General features: G+C 42.7%; 1 protein-coding gene across 2 annotated transcripts in view; it reads right to left on the reverse strand.

Annotated features, from left to right (window-relative positions):
- Positions 1–17,646, reverse strand: part of DPYD (dihydropyrimidine dehydrogenase) — a 3,539,101-nt gene extending 3,521,455 nt beyond the window's left edge. For both annotated transcript variants that reach the window (XM_085601856.1, XM_085601855.1), the window contains exon 1: positions 17,450–17,646. In XM_085601856.1, coding sequence (XP_085457982.1) covers positions 17,450–17,488 — 39 coding nt within the window. In that variant the 5' untranslated portion in view covers positions 17,489–17,646. The remainder of the gene's footprint in view (positions 1–17,449) is intronic.
- Positions 17,647–17,965: the final 319 nt, after the last annotated feature.

Raw genomic sequence — 17,965 nt, forward strand, 5'->3', positions numbered from 1 at the left:
GAATAAACATTTGTCTAGTTATTTTGTGTTGAGCATCACTTGAAGGAATGCTGTTTATTGTATGCAAAGTCTTCTGGTCAGTACGCAGTTGCTGCGGTTATTAACATACTGCATTTTCAAATGGGGGTCTTGAGCCGGGAATAAAGAGACAAAACTATGCTTCTGACTCAAGTCACGCCCTAAAACCACACTCGGTTTAAGTTAAAATTACAACATCTCATTGAACAAACACTGGCATAGTTAATAGGCACAGCTTGCATTGGGAGTGCTGTGCAAATCAAGCACGTGTACTACAGTGAAAATATAAAACAAAAAACTTGTCACTTTCACTACTCAATCCATCTAGGAGAAAAACAATAGTGTGATGATACATTGTATTTTTGTGATGCAACATAGTACTTCATTGTTAGACCTGGCACCTTGGCGTGGGTCTCCCTTCCATTTTTTTTCTGTTGCCTCATGTGTTTTTGCTGGTGTTAGATGCTCAGGGCACTGTGCCACTGCTGTCCAGTGCCACAGTGCAAGTGCTCCCTATTGTAAATTAATGTATGAATTTGTGATTCCATGATAGGTTGGTTTGGTTTATCTGTCGGACCCTAGTACAGTGCACCAGGAATAGCCCAGGGCTTGTAAATCCAAATGCTGCTGGTGGGCTTGCAGCACTGGTTGTGCCACCCACAGAAGCAGCCTGTAAAAGTGTGTCTAAGGTCTGCCATTGCAGAGACTGCGTGCAGTCTGGTACTGTCATGCTGACTGGGCAAGTGCACCCACTTGCCAGTCCCTAAACCTTCTCTTTTCTTCATATCAGACACCCCTATGTTAGGCCCAAGGGCAGGGTGCATTGTAAGGATAAGGTAGGACATGCCCTGGTGTGTGTGGCATGTTCTAATAGTGAATTACAGCCATTTTGTTTTTCACTATTGCAAGGCTACCTGTTCTCCATAGGCCAGAATGGGCAGTTTGATTATTACATTTTATAATCCTAACTGACTCAGGGAACATGGTAGAAATTCAAATTTAGTATGCCTGCACTCAGAATGATAAAATTCATCTTTTAGTGAAGTTGGTTTTAACATTCTGTGTTTGAAAATACCACTTTTAGAAAGCAGGTATTTTCTTGTGTAACCATTCAAACCTGCCTCTGCTAGGCTGTGTATTCCTTGTCTGGAGTTTGAGTGACAGGGCTGGGGAATTCCAAGAGACAGGGTGAGGTAGCCCAGTGGTGAATAGAGAGATCTGCATCTAGATGGGAGGGAGGAGTTGCACCTGGGACCTGACTAGGACTGTGTCTTCCCTCCACAATGCTGGCTCCACCTCCTGTGGTGCGTCTGATGTCTCTGCCCTGCACTCTGAAAAGAAAGAAGGCATCAGGTAAACAAAGTGCTCCAGGACTGACCAGAACCGGTTTGAATAAGGCAAAGGCCCCTCTGCCCTCAGAGGACAGAGGATTTTGGGGTATAAGTATTGGGACCCTGATCCCAAGAATTTAGATCACTTTGGGAAAACAAGAAGAAAACTCTGCTGAGGAGAGGAACCAAGAAGAAGCTGAGGAGAAACTATCCCTGCAACTGGGGGATTGGCCTGCAGTGGATGCCTTACTGCCAAAGGGAAAAAAGGAACTGTGTGTGTACTTTTGCTCAACTTGAGAAGGATCTCCAAGAGCTTGGAAAAGAGCTTGCCTCCCACTCAAGTCTCAGGAACAACAGACTTCAACCCTCAGTTCCCCAGAGTTCTTTAGAAGTGCCTGCTGCTGTTTTGGGGGCTTCTGAGGGACTGCGTGTCGCAAGGAGCTGGAAGCGCGACTCAAGAAGGAGAAGCGTGCCGCCGCCGGAGCTGTTGTCGTCGTATCGCGTAAAGGGTGTCGCCGCTGCAGTTGTCGCATCGAGCGGAAGCGTCTCGCATCTTCAAAGAAGTGTCTCGCAATGCCGAAGAAGCGTGTCACCATCGCAGCCATCGTAGCTGACGCATTGCACCGCATCAAGAGAAGAGTCTCGCATCGAGGAAGAAGAGTGTTGCCGTCGCAGCCGCTGCTGTCGCATTTTGGATGACGCATCTGTAGCTGTCGCTTTGCACCGCATCAAGAAAAGCGCCTCGCATCCACGGAGAAGCGTGCCGCCATCGGAGCCGTTGTTGTCACATCGCATAAAGGGTGTCGCCGCTGCAGTTGTCGCATCGAGCAGAAGCGTCTCGCAACGTCGGAGAAGAGTGTCGCCGCCAAAGCCGTTGTCGTCGCATCGCGTAAAGGGGTGTCGCCGCTGCAGCTGACGCATCGAATCGAGTCTTTTTGCAACATCGGAGAAGCGTGCCGCATCTGGAAGATCTACACGTCTTTATTTCTTTGCACCAAAATTTCATCGCATCAACATCGTTGCAACACTTTCGTCGCCCTGCGTGTCGCATCTACAGGTACATTGACTTAAAGTGTTGCATTTAAGAACTAAAGAGAACTAAGCTAAATTCTACCATCTTAAAGTAATAGTATTGTGGATTTTTGTCGTATATGGTCTTGTGATAAATCTATATAAAGAATACTTATTTTCGATATAAAACCTGTGTGGTGTCCATCTGTAGTGTTGTCACTTGATTACTGTATGTGTTCACAAATGCTCTACACACTGCCTCTGAGATAAGCCTGTCTGCTCGTGCCAAGCTACCAAAGGGTGTGAGCAGGGGTTATTTTAGGAGTGTACCCCTTTACCCTGACTAGAGGCGAGGGTCCCTATTTGTCACAAGTGCATACCTGTGCCAACTAGAGACCCCCAAGTCTAACATTCATGTATTGCAGTGCAAGCACCTCTTATAAGGTGGAACACTACACCTTCAGTCAATCATGCCACGTGAGAAGAAACGTTGTACTGTTCAGTAATTTTACATTCAGGAGTACCCCTGCAAACACCTACAGAATGCTGCAAATCCGGTTATTCCCAAATAAAAAAATAAATATGTGGATTAAAGTGTGCAGATGTTGCTTAAAGTTTTGCTCCTACTAACACCACCATAGCCACTTGATGAGGATGCAATGTGACAACCAACCATACTCCTACATAGCTCGTATAAATACTGAATAACCTTACTCCCTTCCTGTACACCACCTCCTATAACAACTGCAAGAGCACAGGCACACTACTCTGTCCATGGAATTAGTCAGAACACAGCGGTCTAAACCACAAGTGTTTTGACTCCGCAAGCTCTACAACACATATGCATGGTTAAGGCAATGTGTGGTCTAGCTGCTGTGGACGGAAGCAGGAAGACCTTGCATGAAGCTGTGAGGATAGTGGGGCTGGGTGTAGTTCTGGGCTGGAAGTTGTTTTGTTGTAGTCTATTAGGCTGGGGGTGAATCGGGGTTTGTTTTGTTGGCTGGGGGTGGGTTGGGGTTGTTTTGTTGGCTGGGGGTGGGTCAGGGGTTGTTTTGTTAGCTGGGGCGTAGGTCATGGATTGTTTTGTGGACCGAGTCAGGGGTATTTTTGTGTACTGGGGGTGGGTTGGGGGTAGTTTTGTAGGCTCGTGGTGGGTCGGGGTGGTTTTGTGGGCTGGGGATTGGGTAGGTGGTTGTTTTCAGGGCTGGGGGGGCGGGGAAGTTTTCAAACCTCGGGGTAGTTTGCAAGGTTGGGGGATCGGGGTAGTTTTTGGGGCTGGGGGGTTGGGGTATTTTTTAAAGAATGTGTGGTAAGAGCAGGCGTGGTAAAGGAATGCGTGGTTAAGATGCATTTGTTGTTTAGGTTGTGTGGTAGAGGCACATGTGGTTTATCCACTTGTGGTTCTATCATACAACCCTCTGTTCACACTCTCATCTCCTCTCAGCCTTGCCCTCCATCACAGCCATAATCTGTTCCCTCCATACTTATTTATTTGAATGTTTTTTAATAGCATTAACATGACCCTTGGGAGTATCAGAATGCTTTACAAACTTACAGAGAACAGAGCAATAAAAACAATGATAACATATTCGAGAAGAAATTCAGGGTAAGGTAGAACCAAACAAGCATTTGCAATGCAATAGGTCTCGCATTTTCACACGTTTATGCTATTGGCATTGTAAATGACACTGCCTTTTATTTATGTTTTAAAAACAAAAACATAAAAGGCATTGTCATTTACAATGCCAATACCTCAAACTTGCGTAAATGCGAGACCTATTGCATTGCAAATGTTTGTTCTGTCTGTTGTGGTTGGTTCTAAAGCTCCAAATGTAATTTGCAAATAAAAAAATGTGACACAACGTCAACGTCCAGAAATGTTTGATTACAAAATGCACCCTCACTTACTCCCTATAGACCCCAAGCACTAACAATATATCTGGGTTTAACGGACATCCCAGACGGACGTGTTCCTGGGGAGGACCTCACTTTCAGTATTGCTGGTCACAATACTAACCAATGGCCTCGACTACAACCCTAGATCTGGACTTACTATATATAGAAAATTCCTCACAAATTGACAACTCGGCACTGGTAAAAATGTTCTCTTTGGTGAAGCTACTGTGTGCATAAGTCCAAATATTGCCTTACAGGTGTTTCTTGAGACTAAAAATAGTTCTATGAAACTGTGTCTGTATACTATTTCTCGGCCAGCTTTTCAACTGGTTCTACTCTAGCTTAGAATGGGAACGTTAAGGAGACACTGTGCAAATGGCAATTGGCATGAGCCGATGATTAACTGACCTGTGCAAGTGAGTTCACCAAGAATTGCACTTTGACAGTGGTCTTCTCTACATCCGCCTTTTATCAGAAAAGGAGAAAATTGTATGCACAACCAGAACTGCTAGAATTGCATGTGCAGGAACGTATATGGCGATTAACTTGTTATTTATGTTATCAATTCTAGGGACAGTAACTATCTTTTCATATTGTTGCAGTGATCAAGAATTTGTAAAGAGGCATTGTAATTTTGTAAACATTTTTATTGCATGTGTGGGTAATTGTTTCAGCTATAGTGTTGATTAATTTTGAATAATTTTGCAAGGACCGAAAGCCTGCAATAAAGATTCAAGCGATTGATTGGACTTATTAGTCATATACTGTTTCTACTGCCTCGTGTCTCCTACACATAGAAAACATCCGTGCCCTCAAAACCTACACATGCATGAGAAAAGCCAATAGATCTGACTTTGCTAGGCCGGTGTTATGGTTAATTAAAAAGCAATATTGCAAGCATATGCCTCAGAAATAAACAGGAAAACAAGAAAACATGCCGCCACGTAACATGCTTGCTATATGTTTGTAATGCAGATTCTTAATAAAAAAAAATTCAACTATGTGGTTTTTAACTATTTATCTTTATAAGTAACATGCTTTCTAGCTGCTGCATGCATTTTTTTGTGTTAATTGTTTTTGCTGGTGACCTGAATAAATTACAACCTAACCAAACACTGAAACGCAGGCATCTGCGTTGTTACAGTGCAACTTAAACACTTTAGAACAACAACAGAAAACGGATCCCCATCTAACTGGACATCCAAAGTGCGGGGATCATAAATAGCTGGTATTTAATGTTAAGTTCAAAATAAATAAAAAGCACACTTTGAACCAGACTTGTCAGTTAAGAAAAGGGAAGTCTTTTGGGCACATGCGTACAATGTGCACGTGCTTTGTGCAGGCACTGAAACTGAAGAGAACCATGTCTAAAGTAGGCTGACCCATTGCCCCATGAAGTATGCTGTGGTGGGTGGAAACACAATGTAAATGACAAGTGTGTGTGCGTTTGTGCGAGAGGATATTTTTTTATTAAAAACAACAGTCTGGAAAGGTAGCTAAAACTTCATTAAAGGCCAGACTTGAAAAGTGTATTGGATTTCTAGACTTCTGCAGTCTGTTTTCTATTTTCTCAACAGTATTTCTCTTACAGTGATAGAGCCCTCGCTGTTTGAGGAAGAACATAGTGGGTGTAATAATGTTTTGAAAAAGTGTGCTTCGTTCCCTGTCATCCTTCACACAATATGCATATCAAGGAACAATTGGTAGGCGCACTGGCTTTAATTTCTGATGTGATTTTCACTTGATCAGTTATGGATGATTTTAACTTGGCTAGTTCTTGTCATATGGGATTTTGGCATGTAAACAAACTGGTTTGGAGAAAATTCCTATTGATTCCAGTTCCACCATGGAACAGGGCAGAAGATTGGTGGTTATTGCTAGAACTTTTGTGGAAATTCTAGAAATAAGAATACACAGCTTAAGGTGATGAGGAAGGAGGAGGTTTAAATTAAATTGTTGACTTAGAGCATGAGGCAGAGGGCGTTGTCCAGATTTGTATTACTCTACATGAGACGGTGTGCGTGATTGAGCACAAGGGCATCGGTAGAAACGATTTGTGAAATGTCGGCTAGAATTTCCACCACAATTGAAAGGGTTTGGTGATCGCAGCAATTTAAGGATGGACTCGCTGTGCCCTTGAGTTCACTGTAATTATGTAGTTAATGGACTCTTACCTGACTCAGCAGCACACTCTGATACACCACCCTTATCTGCCTGCTTCCATTGACAACCGCAGCCACATGCAGGAAGCTGCAAGAGCAATTATAGCACTTACTTATGAAACAGGAAGTCTTTATTTTAGAGATAGGGCAGACTCTCTGTTGAGTAACTACATTGAGACCTGAAAGATTGCAGAAATAGTGGTGAAACTTCGGGGGGGGGAGGGGGACAAGGTTAGTGTCATATTATCCTAGGGCTATTCTTATTGCCCTTGATGAGGCGTCTGAGAGCTTTTCTTACTACTCTGGACCTAAACAAGCCAGCCTCGTAAAATCGCCGCAGAGCACACGGTTGTAAAAACAAGCCCGTGAGCAAAAGAGATGCCATGAGGTGCACGCGCACATGAACTGAAAGCTAAGATGAGATGCCATGCGCGTGGACATCGCATGTCCGTGCGCACATATGGTTTGTCTCCCTTTGCTAGCATACCCACAACAATAGAGTCTCGCCAAGGCGAAGCAGCGCATGCGCTGCTTTCTCTAGGCGAGACCTAAAAAGGGAGGGTAATCTTACAATGTGCAGAGAGCAGCGAAGATAAACTGCTTGATCAGGCAATGTCGAGAATTGGGAGGGTAATGTTAGGACCTGATAGAACAGATTGAAGAGAGTTGACAAGTGTGAGGAGTCCAGTGGGACCCCTAATGTGAACGGAGTGGTCTGCAATAGTCAGTGATTAACCTTGACTCTTTGAGTCCTGATATGGAGATAGGAGGTGAACCAGTTAAGGACTGATTCTGTTAGTCCCATATGGTATTCCAAAAGGTCTAGTAGGTCGTCATGCTTAACCATATCAAATACTAGGATAGGTCAAGGGGGATTAAAGGCGAGTTTGGTTCTGATCCAGTATTTTTATTGCATCATCCACTATGTGTTTCATTGCCGATTTGGGGCTGTGCCCTGGACGGAAACCGTATTGAAATTGGTCTTATAGTCAGAATTGGTCGATGTGGTTCCAGAGTTTTAAGTGAACACATTTTTCAAGGAAATTTTCCAGGGTAGGAATATTAAAGAGAGGCTGGAAGAAGTTAAAGTCAGTTTGATCAGCTTTTGTGTTTTTTAGGATAGGTGAAACATGACCGGAATTTAGGCAGTCAGGGATAGTGCCTTGAAGGAGGGAGGCATTAACAATCTTGGTCCACAGTGGGAGTATTGAGGGTATGATATTCTTGAAGTTGGGAGGTAGAGGGTCAATGAAGTGGTTAGAGTGTTTCAACATTTGTAGAATCTTGAGAAAGGCACTTTCCACAGAAGTGAGTGGTTATCAAAAACTAGTTGAGCAAAACCGATACCGAAGCACCTGCAGACATACAAAGAAGTTGTGTGCACTTTTATAAAACAATTGACTCTGCTAAATCAGATTACTGCTCTGACCGAATGTCCTCACTCCAAGCCCACCCTGAGGAGTTATCTTGGATCATATGCTCTTGACATCAATCTCTCACCCCATCAACATCTACTGTAGCCCAATGGGTAAGGATTTTATCCCTTATTTTCCTCAATGCTTGTCATAATCAGAAACATATTTTGGGCACACCTTACTGTTGACTCCCCTAGTGGTGTGCACATTGTAATCAAGCATGTAACGTTATGGGATATTAAGAAACTGAGTCTATAATAGTAGACAGAGTTTTCCAATTTCCCTACAACTATACAATGCATAGTTAAAATCTTCTCTAGTAGACTACCCCAGCACATCTTGTTCTGTGGTAGAGTGCAATCTGTATCTGTCAGTTTCTTACGATTGAGATTGCTGTCCTGTAGATTGGCAATCTGGAGCAGAACATGTCCAACCAGAAGGCAGTATTTCAACTATTAAGCACTCCCCGTCTCATACCTGCACAATATTGGGTCATCAATTCTCCTACCCATGCTAAAAACAGAGCCATCTCTTTAATGCATGTCTAATTGTGGTTCTGTTTTCCTCTTCACTATTTATTCAAAACTGTTGAGTACCTACTATACAATTGGCTCAGAAGCTACCTACATGGCCCTAACCTGCTCATCCTTTAAAGAGAGGCTTTTTGCTGATTTCTCAGAAACAGATGTCCCACATTTTCAATTTTGTCAGGACTACTCCGCCTGGATCACATCCTCCTCTACTTTCTATCGCATATGATCTGGTCCATCATCACACCATACTTATGAACCTCTCATTTTGACAAGTTACAGGTGGGGCACCCAAGTGGTGGAAACTTTATTACTGCAATCAATACCTCTCTGATAAGGCTCTTCACTTTTGCTGCTTAGCTCCCGACAAGATGGCATACATATCCAACTTAACATCCATCCTTACCCCTGCCCATTTACCTCTTTAGACCTCATCCATTGAAAACATAATCTAATTTTTATTGTCTTGCAGTCTGCAATAATCTATTTGTCAAGGAAACACCTAAAAAAGCTATTTTCTAAGTACTGCACAGTGGATCCCTCCTCCGTACTTAATCTATTTAATAATTCTAGTAATATACTACAAAAAATGTGAATATTAGTTAAGGGGGGTAACTGCCCACCTCAAGTACTAATAACAATATTTGTCAGGGTAAACCACTAAAGTCACTAAATAATCCTGAGCGTAACCCCTTGGTAGTGTTTCAGGGATTCTGCAGAGTCACAGAACTATGCTTGGGATCATAGAACTTTAGTAGGCAATGACTGAGTCATCCTACCACCTGAGTACCCATGAGCCTGAGACCGACTAGCTATAGTATCTCACTTGCCCTCCTACTCACTCACAGAGGAACAAGTTATTAGGCACTCTGAACATAATAGTCCTGACCCTCTCAGGAATCGCGGTTGCCGGACATACCCTTTCACTGTTACACTTGCACTAGTCCACAATACGTTCTGACAGACACGAGGAAATGTTCATTTTAACTATCGTGCTCTAGTTTGCAGTATACATGCCACAATAAGAAAATGCCTAACACAAATATGATCAGCATAGTAAGTAGTCCAAAAATCATAAAAGGAGCTGTCATTATACAAGACAGGGTAGGCTAATCCCCTCTCCTTCTACAGAAGCGAAGTGATTATATATCAGTAGATCGCTGGGTGTTTGCTGCAGACCCCGTACCTTAGCATGCACCGATAAAAGTTCTACATCCCAGATGCTGTCAAGATCCCTCTCCAAGTTTATTTTGCATATATATATTGCAAAAGTACATGTTCCCAAACAACAGCTGCATTTATGTGCTTTGTCTAGGTGCTGAGGCCTGACCAGAACAAAATACTCAAGGCAAATTTTTGTTCGACGTGGTCATCATTTGCAGACCAAATCCCAGGAAAGAGCAGAACGTGAAAACAGCAGCAGGTTTTGTTTGAAAGTACAGCGTGGCACAAAGCAAAATACATTTGTATAGTAACGTGCGCAAAGCAGAGGGCAGTCTGCAATGTGCTCATGTTAACATAGGGAAAACGACAATGGGCATGCACAGGACATATGACAATAGCTATAATACAGAGTAGACATGCTGAATTTAGAGGCAATGTGTAAAGTATTTGTGCAGTACTAACATTAATAAAATCTAAACACAACACAAGAAAATCTCAAACCCATTTAGAAAAATAGAGCAACTTTTAATACTTTCAAAGAACATCAAAACAACACAATCCCAATATGGGGAACTGGCTATATGAGTTTTCAAAGTTTTAAATAAAAGTAGCACCAAAAAGCATTAAGAGTCAACCCTAGTCAACTGGTCACAGTAAATAGGGAACTAGGTGAGATTTGAGACTGACCATGATTGAACGCGGGTCAGACACAGAAACCAGGTTCGACCTGGTTAGAGGATTTACTTCGGGACTTAGGGCCCGATTTATATTTTGATGGACAGCCCATCCTTTTACCATGGGTATAGAGTAAATTACTCCATCCCTATGGCGAAGGGGTTACCCACCAAATTTATAAATGACCACCAAGCAGGTGGTCTTTTATAATGTATTGGCAGGAATTGCCGTCATGGTGGTTGATGCCAATGCATATCACTGTTTGGTGCAGAGCTGTGTCAGCATGATGCAACTCTGCCACAAACTGTTTTTTTTAAATTTTATTTTCAAAAGAAAATCCTGAAATGGAATTTTCTTTTTGAAAATAAAAAAAGTAATGCTCTTATGGTGGGAAGGGGAATCATTATTTGCTTTTTAATGACACTCACCACCAGGATTTGCCTGCCAGGAAAGGAGAGCAAAACAAAATGGCTACATGTCACCCCATCCTGATTGGATGGGTGGACTTATAGCCATTTCTCCAATGGCCCAACGGAGTAAGCCGTAGCCACACCTAAAGTCCGCCCACTATTAAATCAGGTGGGCGGACAGTTCTGTTGACAGTGTGTATACTCCGTCACATGAGTTTAGTGCGATAGTTTAGCAAGATTTTTTGATGATAAAATCAAAACTATTATTGCTGCCCTGGGTGATGATCCTCGGCACTCTGAGGTAGAAAGTCCAGAAGTCAATGGTCTTAGTGGCTACCCTCTGGGTGGCAATGAAATCTTACCTAGAGGCTCGGAGAGTAAGTTTTTTGATACTCAAACTAAATTTGCGATACTCTCAGCAGAAGACTTTGGTAAGGTGGCTCTAGGGATTTCTTCGGGCTCACCTTTGGTCCCCCTGCCACAGAAATTTTGGAAGGAGTTTGAAGTAGAGCTGTTCCCTATACTTCGGATGATTTGTAATCAATCTCTCCTTAGTGGTGTGGTACCGTCTCAGTGGAAACAGGCACTGGTGACTCCTCTGTTAAAGAAGCCCACTCTGGACCCTGCCAGTCCAAATAACTATCACCCTATTTCCCTCTTGACTTTTCCAGCCAAAATTGTAGAAAGAGTGGTTGGTAGCCACCTCTCTAAACACCTCAAACTAAATAACATCTTAGAGGATGTACAATTTGGATTCCCGCCTGCACATGGCACTGAGACAGCATTGGTGACCGTGATGGACGAGCTGCGGATGCGGGCAGACAGAGGGCAGGCAGCAGTTCTTATTCTGCTTGACCTGTCTGCCGCATTCGACACGGTCAACCATGTCATCCTGCTGAGGAGGCTGAGGGAGGTTGGGGTAACTGGCCTCGCTCTGGGCTGGTTTCAATCTTTCCTTTCTGATAGGAGTCAAGAGGTGGCCCTTCCTCCTTACCAATCCGCCTTTACAAACATCATACACGGTGTACCTCGGGGCTCTCCAGTTAGCCCTATTCTTTTCAATATTTACATGTTACCCCTCATCGCGGTCATTAGGGCGCATAATATTAATCTAGTAAACTATGCCGACGACACGCAACTGATTCTCTCCCTAGAGGGAGATCAGTCGACTTCTCTGGAAGTGTTTCATACTTGTTTGCGGGACATGGCACACTGGTTGAGGGAAAACTCTTTGCAATTTAATGCTGGAAAGACCGAGGTCCTTTTTTATTCAGTTGGGAAGGTTCCTTCGCTGCTGCCTGTAAATTTTTGGCCTCTAGATTCACCTTCCGTATTACGTCCGGTGGAGAAGGTTCGGAACCTGGGCGTTATGTTTAATAATAAACTAACGTTGGAGGCCCAGGTTAATCAAACAGTGGAAAGCTGTTTCGCCATTATTCGAAGTCTGCGAAAGATCTTTCCCTTAATGCCTCCCCTGGCGCGAGCACTAGTAGTACAAAGTACCATACTAAGCAGATTAGATTACTGTAATGCGCTGCTACTTGGGTCCCCGGAATATCTTTTAGATAGACTTCAGCAGATTCAGTCAATAGCAGCCAAGCTAGCATTAGGCTGGCCCAGAGATTCTTCATTCATCATTGGCTATGGTGGAGCTCCATTGGCTCCCAATTAGACAAAGAATCCAGTTTAAATCTCTCTGCTTGGTGTTCAAGGCCCTGCATGGGATCGGGCCCGTCTCCATGCAAAAAAAGTTTGAATGGTACACTCCAGGGAGATGCTTGCGTTCCTCCTCAGCTAGGCTGGTGAAAATACCTAGAGTCAAGAAAGTCAGATCGGGCGGCAGAGCCTTTGGTGTATCAGCTGCCAGACTTTGGAATGAGCTTCTGCTCGAACTGAGACAAGTCAGGGACCTTCTCCCCTTTAGGAAAAGACTAAAAACCTTGCTTTTCCCCATTGTCTAGCTGTTGCCTGCTCACCGGGGGATCTCCCACAATATGTGTACTTGTGTTGTCAGCGCCAGGATGCCTGCCAGGTGACAGTGCACTTAATAAGTGTAATAAATAAATAGTCAACATAGAAATAAAGACCAAAGTCTCAAAAATGTAAGTTCAAAATCATCAGTGGGGCAGAACACCAGGCTGTGGCTAAGAAGGGTTTCATGAGGTTAATTAGCCAGCGGAGAAAGTCCCAATGAAGATGTTAGTTTTTGGCGTGAAAGCTCCAAGTAGAAGAAGTTTGAATTTCGATTGGATACTTTTGTCGCCTTTGCCTAGTCAAGCTTTCTACTTTCATACTTAGTCACTTTTTTTTACGTTTGTATTCATTCAGTGGGGCAAAATTGCAGCCTGGTGTAGAAGAGGGCTACACAAAGCCAGATATCTTTTCTACAAGGTTCCCCTAGATTGGATTGGCTGGTGCAGAAATGCTCTGAGAGGGTGAAAACCTGAACCTTTGGCCCAGAGGCAATACACCCAAGTCAGATATGCTTGGCAGGTTTGTTCCAGTCCTCCGGAGGTCTTTGGAGCAAAATGTGTCTAGGTCCCTAGGTTTCTCAGAATGTTAGGAGGAGTACACTTTGACATCCCCCAGAGATTTGCACTTGGGGGTGATTAATCAATCTTTCAGATGTCAACAGCAGAATTCAGGGCAGTTCAGTTGGAACTGGTCAGCTGGGTGGCTTCAGGAAAGCCCATTTTTAGCTTGTTGGGTCCCTAAAGCTTGAACAGGAAGTCAACCTTATGACCCTTGAAATCCACTTCTTTGTCCCGGGTAAAACAAGGAAAGTAGGTCCAGTCCTTCAGAGTTCGTCTTGGGTCTCAGACAGCAGGTTTACTTCTCTTCTGATAGTCCTCAGGCCCAGAAGTGTTCTGAAGAGCGTACTGTGGGGTGACTCTTGGCCCTTCACAACAGTAACCCTACCCAATTTTCTAGCATTTCCTCTGTGACCTACAAGCAGCCCCACAGTGCTGCTCTCTGCCAAAACCCTTCTCCCCTTGAGCTGAGCCTGTATGCCCACTCCAGTAGTGTGATCAGTGAAATGAGCGACCTCTCCTAGTGGTCACTACAAACCAGTTCTGAGGCAGCTCCCGCTCCATTGCTATTGGAGCCTGACTGGTGGGACAAAAAAGGGATTGCGCATGTTTGCCCGTGACATTGGTGGTACATTTGAAAATAATTCTGTTCCTGGGTACTGCCCAAATGGTGCAGAGGAAGAGAAACACCTCCCTACACCAAGGCCTTCGTTTTTTTCTCTCAGAGCAGGTTTCACACCTCATTCAAGGTTGAGAGGGCTGGAGGAAAATGTAAATTAGACCCCAGAGGCTTTGGCAGGGAAATGGGTAACTATGAAAACGTAACTTTTCCTGAATATGCATTTAAAATCCAATTTAACCAATGGATTTGGCTATTAATAAGTCTTACGAAGAGTCCAAAAATTTCATTTCTAGCAGTTTCCTAGCCTGAAATAGATTATTAAATTTAATATTGCATCCCAGTGTTTTTCTATGGAACAGCCAGCATTGCTAGAATGCAAATAGCATTTGGAGCCTTTTCACAGCAAGGACATTTAACATGAATTTTCTACATGCCCTGCTTCTAAATGCCATGCACAATGCCTTGTGGGCAGTAAAGCCTATATAGGGGTAAAAATGTTTTAATTTTTAAACAAAGACGTTGGCCAATTAAAGCACTTTATTTTGATAGATCGGATTGCAGTATGTACACTGCCACAATCAGGCTACAATGGAAGGTCTTGAAGCCAAGTTTTACAATATTACTGTAGAGCATTGCACAATAGGTGCTGCAGTCCATTAGTGACATTTGACTAGAGGTCTTGGGTATACTTTGTACCATATACTAGGGACTTCTCGAGAAATCAAGAATGACAATTAGGAGTATTCCAATTTCTTCATGTTGCAAGGAGAAGCACATGCACTTTTCCACTGGTTAGCTTAAGTAAGGTGCACAAAGTTATACAGCTATCAAAAATAGGGATCAGCAAAAAAGCAACAGATCCTGGGTGACCATACAAAAAAGGTGAATTATAGTTATCTGAACTAACTATAACGGGGGAATTTCAATGTTTTTTTTACGAGTGAAATGTCCACCTAACTATAACATGTGTGAAACCTATGGTTTTTTAAGTGAATTTGCAAGGTTTTTTAAATGCTAATTCCTAACTATAACGTGTGTGAAACCTATGGTTTTTTAAGTGAATTTGTAAGGTTTTTTAAATGCTAAGTTATGTATCTATTATTATATTTTTTTATATTTATTTTACAATAAACTACCTATGTATATAGTTATAGATTGACTGTATCCTGTAATATGGAATGGCTCGTTTAAATGTTTTTTTTTTTTTAAGGTTTTTCACCGTGCGCGCACCCCGCGATTTAAAAAAAAATATATATATATATATTTTTCACCCTTCGGGGTCCTTCAGGGACCCCCTGACAAAGGCTAGGGGGTCAGGAACTCTCTACCCTGCCTCCTTTTCACGTTCTCCACCTTTCTTTTTCACTGTCGCACACAAAACAAACAAAATGGCGGCCGACACTTCCTGATTTCGACCGATTCGAATGTTGACTGACATGTAACCACCAATCAGAATTACGCTCGCGCACGTTAGGGTGCGCGCTTATAGATATTTATGTACTTTTAACTGCACTTTTCTCAGGAACTACTGAACAGATTGACACCATATATGCAAAAGGCACATGCCTGACCTGAGGACTACCTCTTTGCCAAATTTCAAGTAATTCTGTTCAGCCGTTCGGGCTGTACCTTCGACTAAAGGTCCTATGGGAAAATGCATGGGGAAAACGCGTTTTGGGACCCCCCTTTTTTCTCAGCCCCCGCTTGACGAATCACCCCGAGACTTTGAGGGTAGGAGCTTAGCGGAGCGCCCCATTAGTTTTGAAAATTTCGCGAGGCTTCGTCAACCGGCGCCAAAGTTATTCAAAATAGAATTTTCAGATTTCCTATGGAAACTTGGTCCTAACTATAACTATCTACTGGCGACCGCCAGTAGATAATATATATATATATATATATATACACACACACACACACATACATACGCACATCCCCACATTGATATACCTTCTTGGGTTTTCTCAAACAAGAGCAAATGCATTTTCCCTTCAACCCATATGTAATACTAAGTATTTGGGATTTTCCAAGACTTCACCCTAAGACTTAAATTGATTGAAAGTGCTTGTGCGTTTGTCCAGTCAAGTCTTCCTTTATTTTATGGATGGCAAATTTCACAGTGCACCATCCCAGACCTGGTCTTTTCATGGAGATGATATGCCTACATTTTCCATTCGGAAAATATTTGCTTTGTCAGCCCTAATTTGACATGTTATACCTGTAGCGCAAAAGACACAGCCAGCTCATCTGGCTCTGGTTTTCACCAGTTCACATGCAATCCATGCATCAGTTCTTAATTTGTACCGGAGTTTGACTGTGCTTGGCACTGACACTTACTTATATTTCTCACATTCCACCGCATGCTGGCTCTACTAATCAATTTTGATCAGAGCACATCAGCAGAAAAATGTAAATAACTGTACCTCGTGCAAGCCATTCTAACAACTTTGGTGACATAGAATAATCCATATGATCACGTGTTGGCAGGGTGGGCAAGCTGCGTTGTCCTGCCCTTAAACCTTGGGGCCTGGCACGTATTTCCTTTACCAAGTAGGAACTGACATTCACACAAGAGAACTAACTCAGCAATTCTCCACAGTTTATTAAATCACTTCATAGCTGAGAAATGTTTCCCTAGCACGTTTCTTTGACACGTGCTAGTAAAACATTTGAGACTCTGTTCCAAGTGAGTGCAAACACAGGTCTTCAGTATGCTAGGAATTAGGGAGACAGACAGACTTAATTAATAACCCAGGACAGCTGCGAGAGAAATTCTTACAAGCCTTCTACTGAAGGTGCCGACTTTATATAGTATGGCAGGAGAGCAGTTACATACAGAGCTCTCAAGTTTCCCAGAATCATGCGTGACTAGAACACCCTCTCGAAGACTTTTCGTCACTTTCCGGAACTTGTAGACCTCATTTTATAAAGCTAAAAGGGAAAACAAATCTCAGAATTCAAACAAGAAGTCTTGGACAGGATAGCACACTCACGAATGTCCATGGGAAACTTGAACACTCTGTTTTAGAAACTGCCACGTTATGAGGTAGATTTGGAGTCAGTTCCGGATTTGTTTGCATTCTGCTGAACTAAGCATGACGGGATATGAAGTTCACTAAATACATTTTAAGCATGGGGCAATAAGTATTTTCCGCGTTTAGTGTTGTAGGATCAACACCAGGTCTTTAAACTCACTCATGATGTGGGTACAATCAAATACAAATGTTTTGTTACAATTTGGGAGAAAACAGAAGACCAATGCACATTCTTTAAACGTGTTTGTTTTTTGTTGTTTAGGCAGAATTCGTTTTAGGCAGGAGCTGATCGTATATTTCTGGTGTGATACTGAAAATGCCGCTGCTTTTGAAGTACTAAATATGTTATCGCTTTTTACGTCCAGTAAGTATATGGCTAACTGTAAACTTTAAACAACGTGTTGTAATGACTATCTGAGTGTATTAGTGCTCCGTTAAAATATTTTGGCAGACAGGAATAAATATAGTTGACTTTTCAATCAATGTGATAAAAGCCGTTCAATTCTAGGGTTGTTTACAATATTTTGCACGCCCTGCAGATGACAAACTTATTTTCGATTATCCCAGTGTCAGTTTACTTAAAGTGAAAACCGGTTTAATTGGGTGAAATACAATCTAGTGGAATGTAACTACAAGAACGTTTTTCTTTTACCTCAATGTCCACTGGATCTTTCGTAAGGAGGCGAGCCATGTCGAAAACAGATAAAAAGAGTAAAATTTCACACAGGCAAAAACAAGACTCCGTAGTAAAGGATCACTCCCGTATACTTCAGCTGCAGCTGCGATCCCTGCGAGTCCCGCCAGCCGATCCCTGATCTGAGAGCAGCGCATATCAGTATGGGAGGCCAGGCTCTCCTGGCGGCCGGGGGGCGGGTTTTCACTGAAAGAGAACTTCAACCTTTGACAACAGCAACAGTGCATTCCAAGACTGGCAGAGACAGGAAACCGGGTAATGTGGACTTGAATTTGTCAGTAAATAGTGAAAACTATTGTTACTTTAGTGCAAAAAGCATTCGTTTCTTGGCATATCCTTTGCAATGATCAAAAAAAGCACAAGTAGCTAAATTGTCAGTTCTAAATTCATGGTTGCTTAAATAAAAAGTTTTATTAGGCTTTTTCAAACGCTAAATAGCAGACATGCTAAGTTTTCCAGGTCCATGCTTAATGA

The sequence above is a fragment of the Triturus cristatus genome, chromosome 4_2 (assembly GCF_964204655.1).
Source record: "Triturus cristatus chromosome 4_2, aTriCri1.1, whole genome shotgun sequence".
Taxonomy (NCBI): domain Eukaryota; kingdom Metazoa; phylum Chordata; class Amphibia; order Caudata; family Salamandridae; genus Triturus; species Triturus cristatus.